Source organism: Branchiostoma belcheri, unplaced genomic scaffold, assembly GCF_001625305.1.
Source record: "Branchiostoma belcheri isolate BF01 breed outbred unplaced genomic scaffold, Haploidv18h27 scaffold20, whole genome shotgun sequence".
NCBI lineage: Eukaryota > Metazoa > Chordata > Leptocardii > Amphioxiformes > Branchiostomatidae > Branchiostoma > Branchiostoma belcheri.
In genome coordinates this window covers 1,871,440-1,896,948 of record NW_017803491.1, presented here as the reverse complement: position 1 = coordinate 1,896,948, position 25,509 = coordinate 1,871,440, and the positions used below count along the sequence as shown (strand labels likewise).

At 43.4% G+C, this 25,509-nt stretch overlaps 4 protein-coding genes across 5 annotated transcripts in view; all 4 read right to left on the bottom strand.

Moving 5' to 3' along the window:
• LOC109469230 (myosin-2 heavy chain-like) overlaps nucleotides 1-24,303 on the bottom strand; it is a 37,531-nt gene extending 13,228 nt beyond the window's left edge. Inside the window, exons 1-2 of one of the 2 annotated variants that reach the window (XM_019767692.1) lie at nucleotides 23,482-24,303; nucleotides 10,132-12,902 (exon numbers count right to left, since the gene is read on the bottom strand). In XM_019767692.1, the coding sequence (XP_019623251.1) occupies nucleotides 10,132-12,902; nucleotides 23,482-23,688 (2,978 nt within the window). In that variant the 5' untranslated portion in view covers nucleotides 23,689-24,303. Of the gene's footprint in view, nucleotides 1-999; nucleotides 3,030-10,131; nucleotides 12,903-23,481 lie in introns of those variants that run through there. The other variant, XM_019767693.1, reaches the window with a different exon arrangement.
• On the bottom strand, nucleotides 6,552-8,308 carry LOC109469298 (myosin heavy chain, embryonic smooth muscle isoform-like). The gene has a single exon (XM_019767805.1). The coding sequence runs from the start codon at nucleotides 7,857-7,859 to the stop codon at nucleotides 7,134-7,136; it is 726 nt and encodes a 241-aa protein (XP_019623364.1). The 5' UTR covers nucleotides 7,860-8,308; the 3' UTR covers nucleotides 6,552-7,133.
• Nucleotides 13,235-19,140, bottom strand: LOC109469232 (intracellular protein transport protein USO1-like). The gene has a single exon (XM_019767694.1). It carries the CDS (start codon nucleotides 18,989-18,991, stop codon nucleotides 13,406-13,408), a length of 5,586 nt encoding a protein of 1,861 aa, XP_019623253.1. The 5' UTR covers nucleotides 18,992-19,140; the 3' UTR covers nucleotides 13,235-13,405.
• On the bottom strand, nucleotides 21,568-22,532 carry LOC109469300 (myosin heavy chain, cardiac muscle isoform-like). The gene has a single exon (XM_019767807.1). The coding sequence runs from the start codon at nucleotides 22,443-22,445 to the stop codon at nucleotides 21,756-21,758; it is 690 nt and encodes a 229-aa protein (XP_019623366.1). The 5' UTR covers nucleotides 22,446-22,532; the 3' UTR covers nucleotides 21,568-21,755.
• Nucleotides 24,304-25,509: the final 1,206 nt, after the last annotated feature.

The window sequence follows — 25,509 nt, the reverse complement described above, 5'->3', positions numbered from 1 at the left end:
GAGGACTAAATCTCTAACAGAGTGGTGTGCAACCAAACAAGACGATAATAAACACAAGCGGTCAAATCAGGATGTTGGAGACTTGGAGACGAAGTCCACAGGGTAGAAAGGAAATGTGTGCACAAATGCCATAAAAACGTCCCTGTAATGGTGTATTAACAGTAACCTACAAGAAAAATATCTTCGAGCACACTTTCAGGACTTTAAATGTGAACTATTGTTGGTATGCTACAAGCTGCCAGGCTTCTCGAACAAATGACCAATGTTTGGTAAAGACAGCTGTGACTGTCAACAATATGACCTTTGACCTTGTTTACATATTATTGTTTTCATAACACAGAAAAGCAGCCTCCATACATCCGCATAAACATTAGATTTTTATCCTAAGAAAAGCAGATCCAAATTCCTACATTTCTTAGGTAACATCCGGCGCTACAACGCACTGTCTGGAGCTGTTGCCTAAGAACGATAACCAAATCATAGACCGTAAAATCTCAGGTCTCTCGTTAAACTTACAGGATTGGAACTAATGCCCGTGCTGGTGAGGGCACGGTAATGTCAAAGGCGAGCCCAGTCTGTATTGTCGTTGATTGATGCCTAAAAGCAGACAATCCCTGTCATTACAGGGCGGAGCCAGTGTTGTTCACAGTTGCACCAATGAAGCATGGGATACAAATGGCGGCTTGATCACCAGATGTCACATTTAGTTATCTTTAGAATGTTAAAGGTTTGGGGCAAACATGTAGTATCGACATTGAATGCAGCAATGCTGTTGTAGACCACTTACATGTTATACTTTTATGTATGTCAGTAAATCAAAGACGTGTAATATATCAAGTTTTTATAAACACGTTTCTATATGTTATTTGAAGACCATCGATGTGCTACTGACATATTTATATCTTGAACTGATACAGGTAATCAGTTCACGATCGTGTGGTACCTAAGAGGTAGTCTAATTATCTAATGCGGGTAACTTATAGGAGAGACTGTACGTACTTTTCCAAGGCTTCACCTTGTTTCTGTGTCAGGGCTGTTGTCTGCTCCAGTGAAACCGTCTCGACTCTTTGATTGAGCTGTCCGATAGCAGATTCCTTGTCCTTTATTTCTGCTCCCAGACTCTCTGTCTCAGCGATCAAAGCCTTGTTCTTGTCATTGAGCTGACCGATGGCCATGTCCTTGTCCTTTAGCTGTGTCCCAAGTTCGTTCACCTTGGCGCTCAATGCCCCATTGTTGTCACTCAGCTCTTTGTTCCTGGCTTCCAGGTCGTGCAGCTTATTCATCAAGTCGTCCAGCTGTTTTTGCAAATCGCTACCCTTTGATTGTTTAGCCGCAGCCTGACTAACTATGGTCTTGTTCTCCTCCATGAGTACAGTATACTTCGATTGCAGTCCATCGTTTAGCTTAGCCAGGTCGTCAGCCTTAGTTTCAGCCTCACCGCATCTCCTTTCCCAGGCTGTAATGCTAGACTTCAGTTCTAGATTCTCATTTCTCAGCCTCTTTAGCTCTTCCAATAGTTCATCAATGCGCATCTGTGCGCTGTGTATTTCCTCTCTTTTTGTCTTCACCTCCCAGTCTCTTTCTTGCAGCACGGCGTCTTTCCTTTCCATCTCCTGTCTCATCTTTTCGATATGACCTTTCAAATCTTTAGTAGTCGACTCGAACTTCAACCTCTGTGTTTCTATGAACTCTTTTTCACCTATCAGTAGTGCGATCTTCGCTTCTAGTTCACGAACCCTCTTCATGTAGCCTTCAAGCTCCAGATCCCTTGCTTGGGTTTGTCCATACTTAGAATTCAGTTCATCCTCACAGGTCCTGATTTTTGTCCGAGCTTCCCTCAGGTCATCCTCTAGGTTTCTGATTCTCTCAGTGTGCATGACAATGGTGTGATTTAGATGGGTTTTCTCGTTCTTACATCCCATGTGCTCAAGATCAAGAGCCCGTTTTTCCTTACCTAATGTATCTATCCTCTCCCTCGACTCTCGCAGCTCAATCTGTACTCTTTCTAAGATTATCATTTGTTTCTCGAAGTAACTGTTTTTCTTCTCCAAGTGACGTACCTTTGCCATGAAGGACGCTAGTCTGTCGTTTAGACCATGCATTTCTTCTTTGGCCTCCATCCCCACATAGAGAGTAGTACCCTGTCCTCGTATCGATCTCCCCTTGACATGATGGTACGACAGACCGCCGGATGTTGAATCCATGTGGAAGCTCCCTGCACTGCTACTTCTGGTGTGACTTGTGATTCTGACGTGACCACGGCCGCGACTTGCGTTCAGCGAATGGCCGTCTTCAACAGATCCGTCCGAGTAGGAACTCGACTTGTCGTCTGCGTCACCGGCAGAGTGGACCGAGAGTGAAGTGAGATCACCGCCTTCGCCAATCGCTGCTACGACAGTACCGTTCCCCGTCACAATGTCACCGTTCCCGGTCACCTTCCCCTCCCCTTCGGCCCCTGCATTCAACAAACTCTCCGTAGACGAATCCGACGTCGTCACAGACATACTAGTAGCCCCAGACGACCGCGACTCCGACGTGACAGCCGACACCGTGGTCTGAATGGAATAAGAATACTTGCCGCCCGAAGTGGCATCTCTGTGGTAACTAACCTTCTCCGACATGGTTAAAGTTTGTGACAAAAGTCGGGGGACAAACACAGCAAGACACGGCTTCCTTCTCAGCACGGCGCACCCTGCATCTTTCAACTGTGACGAAACAATGCGCAGGGCAGGGGTGAGTGTCCCGCCAGCGGATTGGTTAGGACGCGATCCCACAACAATTACCATAACTCGTTGCGATGCAACTCAGGTCTGAGGTGACCCATGATGAATACCGGGCACGTCCGCTCCTCGCCCACGGCAAATCAAATTCTTCGCAAACACAAAACAAGCTTTGGGCTCCATGTTCCCTGCTATACGGTCTGTGACTTGACTTGTTGGCTTTGGTCGCTGATGCGTTGGGTTTGAATGAGCCCCGAGTGCGTGTGTTGCCTTCTGACTAGAGTAACAACGACCTCCAGACATCTCATTATATTCCCATTTATGGAATCTATTCGAGCGAAACGCAGCCTGTCAGCTATTTCATTTTGCCGAGGGCAACACTGACAACAGCCACTAACCAGCGAACGTGTCAACATATATCTTTTATATCATCTGTAAATTTGGGGGGCTCCTTTTCCATTGACCTATTATGTAACACATTTTGAATGGTTCATCCCAACTTTTAAGACTTCTACTAAAACAGAAGGTTATTGTTTACGGAACAAAGACCCGCATTGTTTGCATTCCCATAAGTTCCGGTAGAGCTCTCACCAAGGTATACATTACACACCTAGGTGTTTAAAGCCACACAAATGTGTAGACAACTTGTAGGCAAAGTACGTTTTTACTGTGACATGAATCGTAACTCCTTTTTGGAATGTGAACTATCTCTCAGAGGTGAATGTGCCTAAGAAGTGCGACACGCCCATCACATGCTGTCACACCCACCATGAGTCAACGGACTGAAGCATGATGGGATGTGGTCGCCATGTTTAAACCGCCACGGTGTAAACAAGATGAGAAGGTCACGCTGAAGAGCATAGGAAGCGGAACAATTAGACACGGACAATTTGTTTATCGTTATTGAACTTCCTAAATTTCTGGAAGTAGCCTAAGGCTAGCGTCTTGACAATAATTTTTAAACATTAACACACCAGCGACTTTCTAAGATGGGGGGACCTCGGTACAAGGGGGCGGGGTAGCACCTTAAGGGCATGTTGTATGGGAAATGTGTAGTTAACGCACAGTCAACACTAATGAATTTTAAGCCAGCTAATTTGAACCAATCATCCAACAAACCAACAATTCATTACATTATTAAACTGATATATTCAAATTTCAAACCAATTTGGTTATTCTTTGCTATTAACCATGTAACACCTGTATCATCTATGTTTTGAATGTTTATATTTTCCTGTCGTGTTTTACATCTTGCTTTTATCAAAACACATGAAATATTCAAAAGCTTATCATCTGCTAACGTTGTTAAACATTTCTTAAAGATTATAACGGGGTACGGGTATGTCACGTGAATGACCGCGTGTGGTATGATTACACATGTATGTAACATGACACCCCGCCTAATTAAGATAAAACTATCAGTCTTAACTGGGAGATTATTTGTTATAACTGCAGGCTGTTGTTTCTCACACGAGGTGTGTATCTGATAGGATATAGAATTTCTGTCTTCAAAACTTCAAAAAGATTCCAACTCTGTTTGTACAGGTGGTATAGACATGTTTCCAGACATGGTGTAACCGGTTTTATGTCAACCTGGATATTCAAAGACTGGAACGAGACTTCTTGTGAGGTGGTGTAAAGCATAGTCAGCGAACTTATAATTTATATGAAACCCGGAGGCAGAAAACTGTCATATTAATAATGATGGTGTCAGGAAACCTCCCACAACTACTAAATATGGGTGCTTAAGTATGATACTAAATATAAATACCAAAAGACGGATAAAGCCACTGGCATGGTTTATAGATTTATAAAATATACACGTACGTATTAATTATGGAAGTCATTCATATACACAATGAATTAACGGTCTAGTCCGTTAGAGTTACTTCATTTTGTGAATAAGAATGACCCAATACCTTACCCACTCCACCATAGCCTTTATGCCAAGATTTATTAAGGAAGTTGAAACGTTTCTGTTGCATAACGTTAGTATGTCTTCTTAGGCTCTTATGAGGAACTAAGATAACGCAATTATTCATTTAAAAGAAAGGTATTATAAAGTGTACATTTTGTAATAGGGCAAGCTATCTATTCTGCTTGGGATATGGATTGTTGTAGTAAAGCACGCCATGCTTTGTGTAAATAAATCCGCAGCAACTGGGCATGTTCATGTTTATAGTGAAACAGTATACCAACAGTAGAGCAAACATTAAATGGTCGATAGACCTTAGCCATGTGTCCCACGAAAAAGGCAGACATTGTTTCCGGTAGCGTCCTCAGGCGATGCCATACACGATAAAAGAAGGAGGGGGTGAAATAGACGTTTACCGTGAAAGAACGCCCCCATGCTTGTAATACCACTTTACGATCATTTTAAAAACATGGCAGAGAGGGAGTTTATGTGTACTGGGTGTAACCTTGGCGTTGTCAGACCCGTGAGAAATATTTGCGTCCCACACACTCCCAACCGCAGGAAAAGGGCCGGATGCCCTGGCAATGTGTCATGGGGATGTGCTTCCCATAATAATGACGAACAGATGAAATCAGCATCCCAGGAGAACGAATAGACTACTATAGCCGTAACACGACACCACACTGACAACACTACTCTAGAATCTCACAAGGTGATCTTAATGGTAGACGTTGATAAAAACAATACCCATGTTCGTCTACCTAATAACATATACTACTAGTATCTAAATCTAATTTATTGAATGTTTTGTGAGGTTCTCAACATATCTATTAAAGGAATACAACCATGGGCATGGCAACGCATGTTGACATATTTCTAAACATATATGTTAAAATGTGATAAAGGAATAAAACTAGTAAAACTCAAAAAGAGGTCACATGATGCCGGGAGTTGGACCATCATATGTATTGCATGTTCAGGTAATCATGATTCATGTGGTACGCAGGATGTATATTTCAGTAACTTTGTGTTATGCGAGGAGTTGACTTCAGCAATGATAGGATCATTATGAACATGGTTCAAGGACATCACGACATATAACCTGCATACCTGTCAGAGGTCAATGTGACCTTAGGTGATGCATTCCATTCTTTCAAATGCTTGTATCTCAAACACCAGAGGATCAACTAACAGTTAAGCTAACCTTTTCTAACAACAAACAACGGGGAAGTTTTGAGGATCATTTGTAAGTTGATGTTTTGAGGATTATACGCCCAATTTGCGCCCTGTTGCAAATGCAAACATGAAACTACGGCCTCGTGGGTAGAAAGAATTCTAAATAAACTTACTCGTTTCCAGTGCTGCCGTGCAGTTGCAGTCTTGACAATTCTTCTTCAAGGGACACGATCTTTCTTTTGGCATTTCGAAGGTCTTCGTCTTTTTCGTTGCCACTTTTGATCACGACCTGCAGTCGGTTTACCTCGACCTTGTAATGTTCTCTCTCTGATGTCAAATTCTCCAGCTCTCTCTTGAGCTTCTGTAGTTCCATTTCCACCCTGCCATAGTCATCAGCGTACCTGTCCCTCTCAGTGAAGGCAGCCTTTAACTTGTGCTCCGAGACGTCTAGTCTTGATGTGATCTCTTTGTTTTCAATCAACAACTCTGCGTTTCGTGCTCGCAGACGCTCTAGTTCGTCGCCACTTTCGCCCTCGGAAGCAACCTGTGTGTGTGAACTCTACTTTTAATTGAGATAACTCTGTGCCTTACAGTCTCCAATTGGACTACGTAAAAGTCCGTTTTCTTCGTTCCCTTTTGATCCAGGTCTTCTTGTAGTCGTTTTAGTTGGCGCTCTAAGTCCTCGATGAGGTTATCCTTCTCGGAGAGTTTGTCGTTGAGTTGATTTAGCTCTCCCTCTAACTTTGGCACCCTCGTGCCTGCTTCTGACGATAACTGTGAAATTTGGAAAATCTTTCTCTCGTCATCTGTGACTGAAGTTGCTGTAACTGAGCTTCTATGCTACCCTTCTCCAATAACGACGCCTTAAGTTTCGTTAGTTCGGCTTCTAACTCACCCACCCTCCCCCTTTGTTGTTCCGCTGACTGGTCATTCTTTGCTTAAGTCGTGCTAACTCCCCTTCCAACTTACCTTTCTCCCTCGACAGAGCTTCTTTTTCTCTATTACACTTTCCTAGGTCCCCCTCTTTCTGCTTGACTTCACGCTGGTATTTATCCCTCTCAGCCTGCATATCTTTCAACTTCTTTTTCAACTCATCTAACTCCTTCTTTAGCTTCTCTTTCGCAGTTGTTTCTCCCCTTCAACTTACTTGCCTGTCTCTCTAACTCTGCTTTTGCTCTGTTCTGTTCGGAAAGCTGCTTTCGTAGCTCTGCTATATCTCCTTCTAGTTTCTTTTTAGCGCCCCCAGCGTCACCGGCCTTGTTTTCTAGAAACTCAGACAGCTTGTTTCTTCAGCTGTGAAAGCTCAGCCTCTTAGTTTCTGTCTAGCCGCCCCCTGCCTCACTAGCTTGTTTCTGAAACTCAGACAACTGCTTCTTCAGCTGTGAAAGCTCCCCCTCTAGTTTCTTTTTAGTGCCCCCTGCCTCACTAGCTTGTTTCTGAAACTCAGACAACTGCTTCTTCAGCTGTGAAAGCTCCCCCTCTAGTTTCTTTTTAGCACCCCCAGCGTCACCTGCTTGTTTCTGAAAATCAGACAGCTGCTTTTTCAGCTGTGAAAGCTCAACCTCTAACTTCTTCTTAGCTGTCCCGGCATCCCCCAGCTGTCGCTGATGTTCGGACAGCTGTTTACGTAATTGAGCAAGCTCCCCCTCTAGCTTCTTTTTCACGGCCCCTGCATCTCCTAGCTGCTTTTGCATAGTACTAATCTCTCGATCCTTCCCAGACAACTCCCCACGTAAACTCTTTAACTCCGCTTCCAGTGTACTAACCTGTTTGGACGCCGTCCTCAGACTTTCCAGTTCCTTCAACAGTTTATCCCTTTCTAGCACCACCGATTCGTGAGAAACGACCAAACTCTCGTACTTCTCCCTAAAGCCACAGCAGCGCCCCTCCCCCTTAACCTCATTCTTAACGACTACCGCATCGGTCTTAGTCGTCGCTTGACCTCCATTGGTCGTCACCAGGTTCTGTTGAACAACATGCTTCTCTTCCTTCACCACGTAGTGGACTATCTTGCCCTCTCTAGTCTGTTTCGAGTAGTCGGTGATCATGTTAACACAGGTTCCTTATGCACGTCCTCGGCAAACGCGGTTCAGTTCCCAGCAGTCCTTTAGAAGTCTTGCCAAACGCGAAAGCCGCCGACACGCGATTAATTGCCAACCACCTATCACGAAATGCAGATGGCGAACTCTTTGACCCCCCGAGGCAGACTCCGTGTTTCTGGTCCCTCCTACCTATTATACTGGATAGCCCGGAGAAGCCAAGAACTAGTTTTTCTTTTCCTCAGGTGTAAACCGACTGCAGGTCATCGCGTCTGTTGTCCCTTTGGTTCTCCCGGTCCGTCCGAAGCCTGGCCGAGCCGCGTCTGTTCCATAACATGAGCCTATTCAATAGAGGTCACGCGGCAATGACACGCAAAGGGGCGTATGGGTAAAGGTCTATACGCCGAATAGTTTGCATAAACACCCCGAGGCTTCAATAGATAATATGTTCAGTCATCGAATCCTAGACATGTCTGAATATCAGCATCTATTGCTATAAATCTTGCAAACTCAAAAAAATAGACCTCTGCATATTGTCTCCGCAGGAATAAGCTACAAAGCTTATGCTAATTTATCCCAATTTTTATAGATATGTCGAACAATAGAAGGTGTGGTCTGCTCAGACGAGCAAGCTTTGTGTCGAAGACCAGATCAAACCAGATGTCTGAAATAATGCGAGCAGAACACCAAACAATCCTCATTCATGTTAGATTATCAGTAGTTGAGTAAACTACGATCATCAATTGTAGGAGGGACATCAATGATCAGATGTTTTCCTCTAGATACTAAGTAAGTTTATCGCAAAATGCCAGGTGAACGTTGGGGTTCATTCATTCGTAAATAACCTGTTTGTCATACAGTATTATATGCAGGGGAGGGGGAATTTCTGCAATAACAGGTGTCTTAAATATGCTAAATAAAGACCATCTCTTGAGCTGCTACCTTACGCAGTTAGAACAATGATAACAGTAGTAAGTAAAATATTGTACCTATATACCCAACAAGTTTGCATGTTAACAGTGACAACTTTTTCAAAGGAAATGGGCGATTACCAGCGCGATTGGTGCTGTATGTAGAAGCTGATATAACATGTAACTAAAAGTACAAGTCACATCAGTTGGTCGCGTTCTTGTATCTAAATGTATATTTTAGTGTGACTCGTTTACTTATGAGCTAGACTACGTCCAATAAAATTAACTCATGGTGTTACACTGTAAATGTATTCAGATCTAAAGCTTGGAGTTAGAGACAGTCATCACGATCCCAAGGCCTGCACCAAACTGTCCTTCCTTGTATCCCCTCACAGGAAACATATAATTCATCATTCGACAAGTCATAAAAAAGCGTCGTTCTGGCTTTGCAGACATTCCAGACAGTATTCTTAGCTGTTGCCCTGAGGTCCATGGAAGAACCCAGCCCTAAGGCTCTAGATTGGCCGGGACAAAGCACAAAGCGTATAGGAATGGCGTCAAATTGGACTGAGACAAACGCAGAGGGGTGTTGAGAGGTAATTATCCTTTTATCACAGCTAAAAGGATGAATCAACAGAAGTGAGGAAATGTAGTCCTTTGGGCGAGTATAATGAGTGGCCTGTGCAGAAGGTGGGGACTCAGTAAATTCGCCCTCCTATTAACCCCACCTGCATGATAGCAACAGACTTAGTGTTGTAAGTGAACAGGTGTAGATGTGATATTAAATATACACCTGGGGGAATGACGCTTGCTTGTGATCGCAAAGACTTCTAAGAAATCAACATGCCACGAGCCAACCTAAATAATACATCTCTAGACTACGACGTATCATAACGATGCAATTGGCTAAATACAAGGAAGATATACGTATACAATACTAGCACATACCAAGAAGCAAGGTACGCCTCTGAAGACAATATAGGCAATATGACAGATTTCAATAGAACAATGACATACTGAAAAACAGACATCAAATGTAAAGATTCAGTATGACAAAGATGTTGGTGACGCCGGAAGAGATACCACTTGAAGGAGGGGGAAGGCTTTTCTTTCACAGAGTGGAACTCGGTATGGTAAGACAAGAGATATGGGTCCCTTTATTAGATAATTGGGACTCGGATGGGCAGGGACTAGTTTCGCTTGCAAACTCCCCTGTGTTGGGGGATGATTATTACTTTCGTTGACAGATTGCGCTTTTATTTCAGTGCTATGTGAAATGCTAAACACCATTTGAAAATGTAGCTTTTTATCTATGTAACAACAGTATCAAACAGGTAAGTCTATCAAACATATATGAGGTTAACACTTACTGCGTGTCCAAGGTGCGCTGTAGTTGATCATTCTCATCAGTCAGATCATCTATCTTCTGGAGCGCAGCCCTCAACTCGTCATCTTTTGTCTTCCCCTCGTCTTGCACTGTCTTCAGCCTATCTATTTCAGACAGGTATCGTTCTATCTCCAAATTGAGCTGATCTAGCAGACGTTTTAGGCGTTCAACTTCATCCTCCCACCTTTTTTGCTGTGATGCTAGGTCGTCTTTTTCCTGGATAGATTTACTGAGCTCTTTCTCTGACACTTTGAGTCGAGAGCTGATCTCTCGGTTCTCTACGACCAGTTCGGCGTTCTTTGACCTAAGCTTTTCAAGCTCGCTCTGTAACCATGACTTTTCTTCACCAAGCCTTTCTATATCATTACCGGCCTCTTGGGACTGGTTAAGGTGATCGTGTAACTGATCTTCGTACGTAGCGGTCTGGATAAGCAGTGTTTCGTTTTCCTCTCTAACATCCTTCAACTGTACTTGTAATCGCTCTCTTTCACCATCCAGTTCGCTTATCTTCAGCCTGAGGTCCTCAAGCTGAGCCTTAAGCTGGTTTATCTCGTCATTCAATGATTGCTCTGTGTCTTCCTTTTCTATTTGCAGGTTCTCAAAGTCTTCCTTCGATTGTTTCAGATCATCTTCAAGACCTTCTTTCTCTCCTTCGAGGTCGGAAATCCTGTTCTTCAAGTCAGCTATCTCAGCTTCACTTTCGTCTTTGTGCGTCTTGTAAGATGACTCCAGTTCTTCCTTTTCGAACGACAAACTGTCCAACTTTTCCTTCAGTTCTGCAAGCTCTTCTTCGAACTTATTTCTCTCGGCCTCAAGATTGGTAATCTGCGTATTGAGACCTTCCACCTCGTTCTTGAACGTGTCCTGTTCTGACGCAGTTGATGTTTCCAGACTCTCTTTCTCGCTTCTCAAACTGCTGAAGTCTTCTTTGATCTCTGTCAGCTCGCCCTCCAGACGATCCCTCTCTGCTTCTAGATCTGCAAACCTGGTGTCCAGGCTATCCTTCTCACCTTTCAGCGTCTCAAACTCCCCCTGTAGAGTATTGAGTTCAGCCTGTAGACGGTCTCTCTCTGCTTCCAGCTCAGCCAAACGCATCTTCAGGTCGTCCATTTGAGATTGCCCCGTGGACTGAGAGTCCAAGAGGTTCTCTTTCTCAGACTGCAGGCTCTCCATGTCATCCTTGGTCTCAGACAGCTCTCCTTCTAGTCGGGTCTTTTCTCCTTCCAGGTCTGCATACTTCCCTTCTAAGTCTGCTTTGTCAGCTTCCAGGCTTGCGTAACTGTCCTGTAGGTTAGTGAGGTCTCCTTGCAGTTTGCTCTTCTCCGACTCCAACTCTGCAAGCTTCCTCCTCAGGTCATCTAAATCAGACTGACCGGAAGAGTGGGCCGTCTCAAGAGTAGCCTTCTCTGCTTGAAGACTTTCAAAATCTCCCCGAACCATTGTTAGGTCACTTTCTAGTCTGTCCCTCTCCGACTCCAACTCTGCAAGCTTCCTCCTTAGATCATCCAAATCGGACTGGCCAGAAGAGTGGGCCGTCTCAAGAGTAGCTTTCTCTACTTTAAGACTTTCAAAATCTCCCCGAACCATTGTTAGGTCACTTTCTAGTCTGTCCCTCTCCGACTCCAACTCTGCAAGCTTCCTCCTTAGATCATCCAAATCAGTCTGACCAGAAGAGTGGGCCGTCTCAAGAGTAGCTTTCTCTACTTTAAGACTTTCAAAGTCTCCCCGAACCATTGTTAGCTCGCTTTCCAGCCTGCTGCGAATAGTTTCTTGTTCAGTCTTGTATGTTGTGTACTCTGTTTTAAGCAGTGTGAGTTCTTCGATAAGTTTGTTCCTTTCCATCTCAAGGTCTGACAACTTGACCTTCAGCGACGCAACGTCTGCTTCCCATTCCTGTTTGTATGAAGCGTTCGACTCCTCCAGACTAGTGACTTGTACCCTCAACGTGTCAATGTTTACTATGTTCTGGGCTACATCCTCGGTCAGCTTTGTCTTCTCATCCTCAAGTACCTTTATCTGTTTGCGCAGCTCCTCCACGTGGCTCTCTAGGCCACCTTTTTCCGTCTTAAGCGACATCTCAAGATTTTGCCTCTCAGTTTTAAGACTTTCCATTCCCTTGTTGGCCTCTTTCAGCTTGTCATTTAATGATTGTTTCTCTTTGTCCAAGACTGAGATTTTCGTCTCCAGCATTTTCAGCCTTGCCTCCCATTCTTTCCTCTCTGATACCAACGTCATCTCCAAGGTCGATTTCTCAGACCTGATGGACACCAGCTCAACCTCCATCACTTTTATGTTAGCTTCAAACTCGCCCATCTTTCCACGAAGGTCGTTAAGCTCCATCTTCAGCTTATCTCTTTCCGTCACTATCACTTCTTTCTCTGACCTCAGCGTCTCCAGCTGGGCCTCGAGATCTGCCACCTTGCGGTTATCCTTTTCTTGTTTCTGAGAACTTTCCGATCTTAGACTGTTACTCTCATTTTTCTCCTTCGTGAGGTCAGCAGTCAACTTCTCGTTGTCCTCCTCTAGCTTGAGTCTTATAGCTAGAAGGTCATCCGCATGCTTCTGCCACTTGCTGAGTTCTGCCGTTAACTCAGTGATAGTTGTCTCCAATTCCATCTTTATGGTGTAGCAGCTTTCGTGGTCTTTATTAGCCTTTGTTAGTTCTTCTGTTAGTTTGTTTCTTTCAGCTTCCGTCGTCGCTAGTCTCTTCTTCATGCCGGCAAGCTCTTCCTCCCAAGTCTTCCTATTGGTAGCCTGGGAGGATTGAAGATTGGCTATTTCAGTCCTAAGCCGGCCGTAATCTGCCATGCTCTGTGACACATCTCCGGTTAGTACTGCGTTTTCGCCTTCAAGCGAGGTTAGTTTACTTTTCAGTTCTGATAGCTGTTTTTGAAGACTTTCATTTACGGATTTCAGATTTTCGTAGTCAGACTCAAGCCTTGTTAGTTCAGTTTCTAGTCTATTGCTCTCCCCCTCTAGCCTCTCTTTCTCATGACTCATGTTATTGTACTCAGACTTAAGTGTTGTTAGATCTTCTACAAGTGCATTAGTTCTGGATTCAAAGTTATTTCGGTCAGTTTTGATATGTTCAGTTTCTGCTATACTATGAGCTAATTGTTCTGTGAGTTCGGAAATTTTAGTAGCCATCTCATCTACCTTTTGTTTTAGTGTGTCTACATCTGATTCTAACGTTCCCTTTTCTGAGCCAAGTGCCTTCTTTTCTTCTTTGAGAGAGTCAATCTCATTCCTGGTATCACTCAGCTCTGCTGAAAGCTTACTTCTCTCTTCCTCCAGTTGAGACCTTTGTTCGTCCAAAGCGGCATATTCTCTCCGTACCCCTCCAGTTCATCTGTCAAGCTTTGGATCTGTGAACCAAGTTTAACCTTCTCCTGAGTTAGATTGCCAACTTCTTCCCTGGCTGTCCCTAAGTCTATCGTCAAACCGTCTCTTTCAGAGTCAAGTTCTGACATCATCGATTTCAGGGACGTTACCTTCTCCCCCCACTCCTTCTGCTCGGATGAGAGCGTTTTCTCTAAGTCGTATTTTTCCGTTTTGAAAGCCTCTGCACTGGTCTGAGACACAGACAGCTCGTTAGTTAGGTCAGCTATCTTATTGTTTAGTTCGTTTCTTTGTATGGTCCATTTTTGCTGACTGGTCGTATGGACCCTTTCTAGCTCAGCATGTGACATTTTGAGATCCGAATGTTCTTTCCTCAGTGTTTTTAGTTCTGATTCAAAATGGCCTATAGAACCCTTCAGCTTTGTGGCTTGGTCTTCGCTATGCTCTTTGAATCTACCTAAGTTATTTTCCAGGTTCTGGATTGTCGTCTGGCTGTGGGCCTGTTCTATTGTCATTTTCTGTTTTTCCGATTCAAGCAGTTTTATGTCAGACTGTAGTTTCTCGCAATCCTGCTTACGCTTAGCCACTTCCGTTGTTAATATCTCATTCTTTGACACAAGGTCTTGTGTTAGAGTGTCAGAACTAGTTCTAAGATCATCACTCTGGACTTTGACCTGGTCACATTCAGTTATGGCCTGTGCTAATTGCTCGGTTAGTTCAAATCTGTCAGTCTCCAACTGATCTAGGTTTTGCTTTAGTTGATCAAGCTCAGATTGCAAAGTCTCCTTTACTGATTCGAGCTCTCCATGTTCAGTTTTAAGAGTACTCATGGCTGTGTTAACATTTGTCAAATCGTTTGCTAGCTTGTCTTTCTCTGCCTCTAGGTTAGATTTCTCCTCAGTCAACTTTGCATGCATTTGTTTGAGGTTGTCTAAGTCATCTTCCAGACGTTTAACCTGTTCGTTAAGACTGTTCTTTTCCTTTATGAGGTCGTCGGAGTTTATCCTTATTTCTCCCAACTCTGTGTGTAATTTGTCACTGACAGACGTGAGGTCTGTCATAATTGATTTCATCGACTCTTTTTCCTGCCTCTCTGCTGCAAGGGTTTCTTCCAAGCCATGTTTATCTGTCTTAAGCGTGTCTCTCTCAGTTTGTGATAGGCAAAGCTCATTGGTTAGGTCTGTCACTTTATTGCTTAGCTCGTTTATCTGCACTGTCATTTTTTGTTGCTCAGTATTGTTTACTCTCTCAAGTTCTGCCTTAGACGCCTTCAAGTCAGCGTGCTCTTTTCTAAGTGCTTTTAGTTCTGCTTGGAGTTGGTCTATTGTTTCTTTTAGCTTAGTTGTCTGCTCTTCACTTTGCTCTTTAAACCTTGCCAAGTTGGCCTGTAAATTTTGTATGGTCGTCTGTTTGTGGGTCTGCTCCAAGTTCATTTTCTTCGCTTCAGATTCAAACTGAGTCAGACCGGATTTTAGCTGATTCTTTTCCTCCAACAACATCTCGTTTTCCCCTTTTAGCATATCCTGTTCTGTTCTTAACATAGTAACGTCTTGTGTAAGAGTATTGATGCTAACCTCAAAGCCATCCCTTTCCGATCTAATCTGATCACATTCAGCAATAGTGTGTGCTAGCTTTTCTGTCAATGAGCCCTTTTCAGTTTCCAACAGATCTAGCTTTTGTTTCAGTTGATCAACTTCAGAGTTTAATGTTTTCTCTTTTGATACAAGCGCATCTCTCTCCTTTGTAAGTGAATCCAATGTGGTTTTACTTTCGCTCAGTTCACTTGTCAACTTATCTTTTTCTCCCTCTAGATTAGCCTTCTCCTCAGTCAGTTTAGCATGCTGTGTCTGCAAGTTTTCTAAGTCATCCCCTAGCCTTTCTACCTGGTTGTCAAGGCTGGCTTTCTCTTTTGTACGATCACTAAGCTCGGTCTTCATTGTGGCTAAATCTGCGTTTAATCTATCTCTTTCAGAAGTGAGGTCTGCTATGGTTGAGTTCATGGAATCTACCTTCATTTCCCATTCCTTTCCTGTCGACGCAGTAGTTTCTTCTAGCTCGTGTTTGTTCTTTTTAAGACTTTCATAATCACTTTGTAATGTGCAAAGCTCATTGGTTAGATCTGTTACTTTATCATTCAGCTCTTTTGTCTGAATTGTCAGTTTTTGCTGCTCGGTATTGGAAACCCTTTCTAGCTCACTCTTAGCTGCTTTGAGATCGGAATGGTCTTTTCTCAATGTTTTAAGTTCTAAATCAAGCTGGGTTATTCTGTCTTTCAGCTTGGTAGCCTGCTCTTCGCTGTGCTCCTTATACCTCTCTAAGCTAGTTTGAAGGTTCTGAATAGTTTTCTGAGCGTGAGTCTGTTCCAGTGTCATTTTCGTAGTGTCTGATTTCATTTGATTCTTTTCCTTCACCAACATATCCTTTTCCCCTTTCAGCATGTCATACTCATCCCTTAACATGGTCATATCTTGTGTAAGGGTATTAGTTTTGACTTCAAAACCGTCTCTTTCAGCTCGAGTCTGGTCACATTCAGCTATAGACTGTGCTAGCTGTTCTGTCAATGAACCGTTTTCATTTTCCAACTGATCTAATTTTTGCTTCAGTTCTTCAACTGCAGAGTTTAAAGTTTTCTCTTTTGTCGCAAGCGCATCCCTATCCTTTGTAAGAGAGCCCAATGTGGTTTCATTGTCGCTTAGTTCGCCTGTCAACTTTTCTTTTTCTTCCACTAACTTCGACTTCTCCTCAGACAACGTAGCATACTTTGTCTGCAGGTTTTCCAGATCTTTCTCTAGCTTTTCTACCTGATCATCAAGCCTAGATTTCTCCTTTGCAAGATCACTAAGCTTTGCTGCAATTGTAGATAGATCTGTTCTTAATTTGTCACGTTCAGATGTGAGCTCCGCTATCGTTGAGTTCAAAGACTCTTCCATCATTTCACACTCCTTTGTCGCTGATGTAATGGTTTCCTCTAGCTCATGTTTTTCCTTTTTAAGAGTATCATTATCACTTTGACGGATACAAAGTTCGTTAGTTAGGTCTGTTACTTTGTCATTCAGCTCTTTTGTCTGAATTGTCAGTTTTTGCTGCTCGGTATTAGAAACCCTTTCCAGCTCACTTTTAGCTGCTTTGAGATCTGAATGGTCTTTTCTCAATGTTTTGAGTTCTGAATCAAGCTGGGTTATTCTGTCTTTCAGCTTGGTAGCCTGCTCTTTGCTGTGCTCCTTATACCTCTCTAAGCTAGTTTGTAGGTTTTGAATGGTCTTCTGTGCATGAGTCTGCTCCAATGTCATTTTCGTAGTGTCAGACTTCATTTGATTCCTTTCCTTCTTTAACATGTCATTTTCTCCCTTAAGCATGTCATGCTCGGCCCTTAACACAGTTAAGTCTTGTGTAAGAGTATTAGTTTTGGCTTGAAAGTCATCTCTCTTAGCCGTGATCTGGTCACGCTCAGCTACAGTCTGTGCTAATTGTTCTGTCAGTGTACAGATTTCACCTTCCATCCTCTCTATTGTTTCTTTAAATGCTTTGTTGTCAGCGTCTAAAGTTGTTTTCTCTGACACGAGTGCATCTTTTCCACACTCCAATGCGTCTTTTTCCGATTGCAAATTGGCTATAGTCGTATTCATCTCCTCAACTTGTATCATCATTGTTTCTGTCTCAGTCTGTATGCTTAACCGCACTGTCTGTAGTTCATCAAATTTGGTTTTCCATCTCTGTAGTTCCGTTTCTAGATCGGACTTTAGGATCTTGGTCTCTTCTAGTTCAAACGCCTTTAGTCGTAACTGCTCTGCTTCCGTTTCCAACTGACCCTTTTCAATCTCTATCTTCTGATATTGCTCGATCTGCTCATGGAGCTTCTCTACTTCACTCTTTAGAACACCTTTATCCCTAAGTGTTTCGTCATGAAGGCTAACCTTTGCTTTCAGCTCTGCTTCGATCTCTGACAGCTTAGAATCAACTGCTTGCTTTTGTTCTGATAGGCTTTCATGAGCAGTTTTCAGTTGCACGTGTTCTTGAGTCAGAGTACTGTACTTTGTTTCAACTTCAGTTATTTTGTCATTAAGTGCCGATATGTTTCCTTGCGACTCAGCCTTTTCTGCATTCCTGGCCTCATCGACAGATTTTTGCATGGCCTCTAGTTGTTCCTTTTCTGTCTTTAGGCTATCACACACCTTGATACTCTCCGCTAACTCATCACTGAGTCTTACTTTGTCATCCTCTAATGCTGTCATCTGTTTTTGAAGTGTTCTCAGTTCTGTTTCCAGGGCACACTTGGCCTCTTTTAGGCTTTCTATTTCCTCACTTAGGCAGCCAATGTTGCCCCTTGCTACACCTAACTCCTCACTTAGGTTGTCTATCCTTTCAATGAATTCTAGCTTTTCTGTTTCTAGTATGGTAACTTTCTTATTCATCTGCTCTACCGTAGTATCCAAGTGCTGTTTCTCTAAGAAAATGCCACTCTTCTCCTGCTCCAAGGCTCCATGCTCTGCTTTAGCCCTGTCTAGCTGTTCCTCTAGATTGTCGTTATCATTTTCAACGTCTTTGATGACACCCATCAATCTATCTCTTTCCTTATCCCATGTCGTGCTTTTAGAGGACAGTGCCTCCTGAAGATATCTGTTCTCAGACTTGAGGTTTCCTCTTTCTGTGTTGACTTCACCAAGTTCTGACTGCAGATCCTCGATCTTAGCTTGCAGTTCCTCAGATTGCCCTTTCCATTTTTGCCTGTCAGTTTTGTAAACTGTGTCTAGCTGTGCCTTCGTTGCTTTTAGACCAGTATGTTCATGTCTCTGTTTTGTAAGGTCTGCTTCTAGCTGACTAACTCTCTCTCTAAGTTTAGACATCTCTAGCTCACAACGTTCTTTGTACTTTTCTCTGTTAGTGTCTTGCGTTCTTATACTGGCAAGAGCATGTGTCAACTCCAGCTTGGTCCTCTTTACTTCATTTTCTAACTCCATAACTAGTTTCTTTAGTTCGTCTCGATGAGACTCAAGTTTCGATTGCGCAGTTTTGAGATTCTCGTATTCTCTTTGTAACTTTCTCATCTCTACTATGAGACCGTCACGATCTGATTCTAAAGCTACTGCCTTCTCATTAACCTGATGTAACTCGACAGTTTGATTTTCATTTTCAGTTACCAGTTTCTGCCTGTCGTGGTCTACCTCTCTGAAACTCTGTTCTGTCTGCTTTAGTTTTGCATCAAGCTCATTCGCGTGCTTCTTGAGGGCGTCGAACTCAGCTAGTTTTACTGTAAGGTCCTTGACTTCGATCTCCAGTTTCACCTTAACTTCCTGTACCTCATACAATTCTTTAAGCGCAATATTAAGCTTTTCTATTTCCTCCACCATCTCATCCCTCTCAGTTTTGATCTCCTCGAACAGATTCATCTTTGTCCGTAATTCGAAAATGACATTATCCTTCATCCCACTTTCCATACCAAGTTCCTCTTTGGTTTGCTTTAAGGCATTGCATTCTGTCTCGAAGATGGCTTTTTGCTTTTTCATTGCATCGAAGTCTGCTTTAAGCGCAGACAATTTCTCACCGAGGTGATTGTTCTCGGTCTGAATGGCGTCAATTTTTGCCTCGAGGCCAGACTTGTTTTTTTCCAGATTGCCAACAAGTGTTTTCAACGTTGCCACTTCATCTCTCAGTTCGCTGATTTGGTTATTGCTTTCAGTTTTATCTGAGGCCCATGTTTCCCTCTCTGAAGCTAGTATGATTTCTAAGTCATCGTTTTGTTTTCTTACATTGTCACATGTTACAATGCATTCTGACAGCTCCTCTGTGAGTTTGCCATTCTGTTTTTCCAGTTCTGCAACACCTTCCTGAAACCTGCCTATTTCGGCCTGTAGATTTTGCTGCTGAACCAGAAGGGTATCTCTTTCCTTATTCAGACTGTCTACCTGATCTTTAGCACTTTGCAAAGATTCTGTAATTGGTCCTGTTTTGAAACTAGCATCGTCTTTCCTCCTCCAATGACATCTTATGTCCCTCTAACTGAATGTGGCTTGTCTTAAGTTGGTCTAGCTCCAACTTCACAGCTTCCCTCTCAGTATATAGTTGCGACTTTTCTTGCTTTAGGATGTCAACATCATTCTTCTCAGAACCCAATTCTATCGTAAGACTATCTCTCTCTTCGTCTAGCTTTGCCATCATAGCCTTAAGCTTTTTCAGTTCCCCATCCCAATTCTTCCTTTCTGTCGACAAAGTTAGTTCTAATTGGCTCCTTTCGGATTTTATCCTTTCTCTGTCTGTTTGTGCCTCACCTAGCTCAGTTTGTAAGTCCGAGATCTTGTAATGTAGCTCATCCAATTGCCTTTTCCATTTTTGATCGTTTGATTTCATCGTCCTTTCCAAGTCTGTACTTGTTCCTTTCAAATCCAAATGTTCACTCCTAATCTTACTATTTTCTGCTTTCAGCTGACTTATGGTGTCTCTGAGCTTTGTCATTTCCGTCTCACAGTATTGCTTGTATCCTTCTCTGTTTGTTTCCTGATTGCTGAGAGAAGATTTTTACATGCGTTAGTTCTATAGACGAATCGCTTTTTCGCTCTTCTAGTTCTGTTGTTAACTTCTTTAGATTCGAAATCTCTGATGCTGCATCTATGTTTAATTCCTTTAGCCTGTCGCACTCGCCCCGTGCTTTGGTTACTTCAGATATGAGCCCATTTCGATCAGCTTCTAACTTTCGCACATTTTCACTGAAGTTTTTAATTTCAACCTGCTTGATTTGATTTGCCTCTTTAAGCTTGTCAAGCTCTGTCTGTAATTTGGCGTTGACTGCCTGCAAATCTGCAAGTTGCTTCTGTAGTTTATTTCTGTTTACTTCCATCTTTTCCAGTTCCCTTTTCATGTCTTCCTGCCTTGCCTCTAACGTTTGTTTCTCTACAACCAGTTCATTGCGTTCTACCTGTATTGCTTCAAACAAAGCCATCTTGTTCTCTAACTCGAATACCTCAGCGTTTCTGGTGTTAACTGAGACTGAGAGTTTCTCCCTCATTTCTGTCAGCATCTCTTCCTGTCTATCCATCTCTTTTTCTAAGTCTGCCTTTTCAGATAGTAACGCATTATGCGCAGCATCCAACTGTTGTAGAGTCTCTACAAGCCTGGCTATCTCTTCTTTAGAATCAGCTAGTCCTGATTCAAGGTCATCCCTTTGTGTCTTTTCCTTGTTGTAGTCGTTACGAAGCATGGTTTGCTCATCAGACAGCCTGCTATACCTGTCATCCATGTCCACCAATCTACCTTCTAATTCTCTTACCTGCTTTTCGAGTCCGTCCGTTGTTGCTCTTAGCTTGTCATTTAGCTTGTCATTTTCTGTCCTAACATTGGTCAGTTCGGTCATAATCTTCTTGTTCTCTATGTCCATTATAACAAGTCGCTCTCTTAAACTTTCGGTACCTTCCTGGAGGTTGATGCTCTCAGCCCGACCCTGTGTGAGTTGGTCAATAAGCTGACTGTTTTCTGACTGCATGTGTTTGTGTTTGGCAACTAGACTTTCATAGTCCAGTTGGAGTTGCGTTAATGTGTCTGTTAGTGTGTTTCTCTGCTCTGCCGTTTCAGTCAACCTGTTTGTCAACTCATCCAGTTCTTTACTGAGACTCTCTTTCTCCTCTCTTAGAGAGGTGTTTTCTAAGCTGATTTCACTGATCGTTTGCTCGGCATTTTCATTCTCATTTCGCATATCTTCGTGTTCTTCCCTTACCCGAACCAGCTCTTGTGTCAGTTTATTCTCCGCATCCTCAAGCACAGAAAGACCGTTTTGTAACGTTTGCAGTGCTGATTCTAGTGTTTGTTTCTCTGATTTTAAGCTGTCATAGTCTGCTCTAGTTTGAGTTAATTCTCGGCTTAGGCTCACAGTTTCAGCCTCTAGCTGTGCTAGTCTGCTTCGCAAGTCCACTACCTCAGATTCCTTCTTCGCCTTATCTGCTTGCAATTTCTCATGTTCTGTGGTGAGCTGGGAGAGTGATTTCATCACACTATTCATCTCAGAATCAACTTCGATCTCTTTCTCCTTCAAGGAGTCATGGTTAGACCTGAGCTTCTTCATCTCCTTCGTAAGTTCATTCAGTTCTTTTACGTGGCTTGCCACGGTAGCTTGTGAGTTTGCCAACTCTTTGTTTACTCTTTTGTGATCTGTGCTAAGTTTAGTCAGTTCATTAGTAACCCTTTGTCGTTCAGTTTTCAACTGGTTAAGCTGTTCAGAGACCCGTTTTAGCTCGGCCTGCTTAGCTTCATTTTGACCCTTTAGACCATCGCTATTTTCTTTCAGTTTTGCATTTTCTGTCTTAAGTTCCTCTGTGGGATGCCTGTAAGACCATCGCCTCCTCGTGATAACCTGACCTTCCCATCTTGAAGTTTGTTTATCTCCTCCTCCAGTTCTTTCACCCTGTCATGTAACACGTCTATTTCTGAAGCTTGGTCCTGAGTCTGAGTTAGCAGTGCTTTACGGTTCTTCTGAAGTTCTGTTTCAATGCTACTACTTTCCGACACCATCTTTTCGTAGGAGTTTGACAGATTTGTGTAGTCTTCTGTTACTCTCTCTAGCTTAACCTCAAGTTCATTGGCGTTAGCCTGAGACTTTTGAAGTCTAGAGTTTAAATTGCCTACCTCTTCTTTTAGACTCTCGTAATCAATCTTGACCTGTGTTAGTTCGTACATTACTTTTGTCTTCTCTGTTTCAAGCTGTCTGCTTTCGTCGCTTAAGCGCTTCAGCTCGACCCCAGCATTCTGCTCTATTTGATTTGAGTCCAAAAGTCGTGATTTCAGCTGGGTCAACTCGTCGGCTAACTGGTCCTTTTCGGCCTCTAGCTCAACTCTGATATCTTTCAGACTCTCCTGCTCTGATCCGAGCTGTGCCATTTGGTATAGGAGATTATTGTTAGCAATTTCGCTCTCAGCTAACGCCCCTGAAATCTTTAGCTCTTTCCCCTGCCCATTGTTCCTTAGTAGAAGCATGAGCAATCTCAAGTCTCGCTAATCTGCTCCTTAAGTGTGTCACACGCCAGTATGCTTTGTGCTAAATCTTCTGTCAGCTTAGCATTCTCTGTTTGCATACGCTCTATCAGCCCTTCAGACTCTCGAATCTTTGTGGCCAGGTTTTCTGTTGTGGCAATGAGTGTGCTCTTCTCTTGATAACTATTGGATTTATCTTTTTCAACTTCCCCAACTCCTCGGCTAACCTGTTTCGTTCGACTTGCAGAGCTGTCACCCTGTTCTTCAGCTGATTCGACAAAGAATCATTTTCTACCCTTTCAGACGACAAAGCTATTTCTGTATCCCTTTTCTCTAACTTGAGGTTATCTCTCTCAACCTGGGCAATTCTAAGCTCAGTTTTCAATTCTTTGACCTTCTGATTCATTGTTCCTGATTGTCTTTCCCATTCGTCTTTGTCTGATTGTCTAGCCATCTCTAGATTAGCCTTTTCCGCTTTAAGTTCTCTATTATCTATCCTCAGCTGATTCAATTCACTTTCCATATGGGAAAGTCTACCTTCAATCTTGTTAGCGTCTGTTTGGGCGGACAGAGTTGAACTCTCTACCGACGCCTCTATAGACTTTTCAGCATTTTGTGTTTGTACAAGTGATAAGGCCATTTCTTTCTTTTCATTCTCTAATTCTAACACCCTTGACCTAAGTGTGTCTAGTTCGACCTGCCATTTCTGCCCGTCAGATTGATATGCCTGCCCTAACATGGCTTGAGCTGATTGAAAATCGTCTCGTTCTCGCTTGATTCGCTCAAGTTCCAACATCAGTGCCTCCTTCTCAGCCTGCATGTCAATCAAACCCTTCCTGAACATTTCTAACTCTGTACTCAGCTTCTGATTTTCCGCCTCTAGTTTGGCTGCCGCCGACCGTAGGTCGTCACACTGCTGCCGCCATCTTTTAATTTCATTGTGACTGTCGTGCCCTACCATTTCTTTCTTTACCGCCTGTAGCTCCCTACTCTGTGCTCTTAGATTGTTTAGCTCTATTTGTAAGTCGTCGTCCCTTACCTCAGATCGTTGCGTCTCCGTCAGCTGCACGTGCATCTTCTCCAGTTCGACTCGCAGTTCGTCCCTCTCGGTCCTGATTTCCTCGAACAGAGTCACCCTACTGTTCAGTTCGAATATCTCGCTGTCCTTGGACATCACTGTTACCTCTAGTCTCTCGTATTTCTGCTTCCATGCCAGGACTTCGCGAGAGTAGTCGTCCAGCCTCATGGCCGTCTTCTCCTCGTCGGTAGAGACGTTGATGTTGTCGGTTTGCGTCCATTAGTCCTTATCCTGGCTAGGCAACACCACGTAGTTTACCTTCGTTCCGTCGATAGTCGGGTCGCGAATCATGTTGCCGACGATTTGTTAGTCCTTTCAACGTCAGAAAAAAAATTAAGCCAGCAGTTGTGTTATATTCACGACGATTAGATCAAGCCCGCTCCCGTTTGTAGTCTGTTCCTGGCTACGTGCTCTGCTGGTGTAGCGTGTTACACTGCTTACCTTTTCCCAGGAGGCCGGTAATATTCCCTAAGCTTGTATTGTCAGTGGTTGTAGCTGCAGGCCGCATGAGTGGGCCGGGGCAAGACCAGACAAAAGCCTTCCGTTCTCCAGTCCTTAGCCATTATGATTACATGTGCAAGTTTTGCTGCGCCTCTTCCTGCACCATAGGCATGCACCTTGATTCCAAATCAGGACTTCTGCATGGTTGGCAAGCAACCACTTGTTAATCATAAATACCAGCCTAATCCAATTTTGAAAGGCGTCTCCCCTCGATGTTTCCCACCCCCACCAACTTCCTTTGCGCGACGCGCCCTGCTTACCTCTGCCAAAACAGTCGCCTCACTACTTTACTACTGAGTGCTTTGGTTGGGTCACGTCAGATCCCGATTTATCCCCGCGTACCTTCTATGTGTTACCCTGGGAAACCTTTCCGGGCCTATTAAAATGAACTGTCCCCCCTTTGTGTCACAGCCTCAAGCATTGCAGAAAAGGGGGAGTGCTGTTGGGTTCCACTGGTTGTGTCAGAGACCCCGTAGCTCAGATTATGTGGCAGTTTTGTGTGGAAGGCTACGACCGGAATACTAAAGACCAACCATTACCACGACCCAGGCTTTTGTGCCTCTGCTGTGACACTGCTTCAAGATCGGTATCACTGAGTAAGGACATACCCCGCGACAGTCAAGAGTTCAATTTTCTCACGAAATGGACCCTGACACTTCAATACCTGAAATTGACATCGAGTCATGACAGTTTATGCATGTGTGTTTGTAGGGCGGTTATGTAGAGGGCGTGTTGAAATACGTTGATATGTTAATAAGTGGTACGTCACACAAAATTTTCCCGCCCTGTCCCACGCTCAGGCGCGGACGATATGGACGTATTTTCTGCTTGAGCGGAGCTTGTAGCCAGTAAATTAAGTTAATGGACCGTTCTGGGCCGGTAAGCAAGGCAGTCCGTCTTGTCTAACAGGTTAGAGAACGGGTCATAGTGCAAAGGGCATCTCCCGCAACAATACGGGATTGTGGGAGAGCAATCTATTCACATATTTGAAACAAACAACCGTCATGGCGACCCACGCTGCCCCCTGACGCCACCGCGGTGACACCAGAACAAGAGATGACATTCTCAATGACAACACATCATCAATCACATCCTTTGTGGCGGATACGCCCAGCACATCTGTCTGCAATCCGATCCACAAAAGTATCTTATCTCATGAATATTTTAAAACAAACTCGCAGATTAAAGGCAGGGTTGCTTAAAAGCAAATACATGACCACAGAACAAACATTACAAGATACCGTGGTTATTATAGGGGGCGCTGTTGTAACCACGGCTATCCCTTGTGAATCCAACCATTGATTTAATAACAAATTTTAGGTAAACTTGTCCTTTCAGCTGTTAACCTCTTAACTCAATATATTACAGGGTTGTTCAATGAAGTTAAACAGATTCGTAAAGCATACAGAGCATATGATACTTTGGTGTGGCCTCTACTAGTATTAGACAGATATCGCAAACACACAAACAAATACACCAAGGCGCGTG

Coding starts and splice junctions, on each gene's coding strand:
- LOC109469298 (XM_019767805.1), bottom strand. CDS start 7,859: ATGATCACCGACTACTCGAAACAGACTAGAGAGGGCAAGATAGTCCAC.
- LOC109469232 (XM_019767694.1), bottom strand. CDS start 18,991: ATGAAAAAGCAAAAAGCCATCTTCGAGACAGAATGCAATGCCTTAAAG.
- LOC109469300 (XM_019767807.1), bottom strand. CDS start 22,445: ATGCTTCTACTAAGGAACAATGGGCAGGGGAAAGAGCTAAAGATTTCA.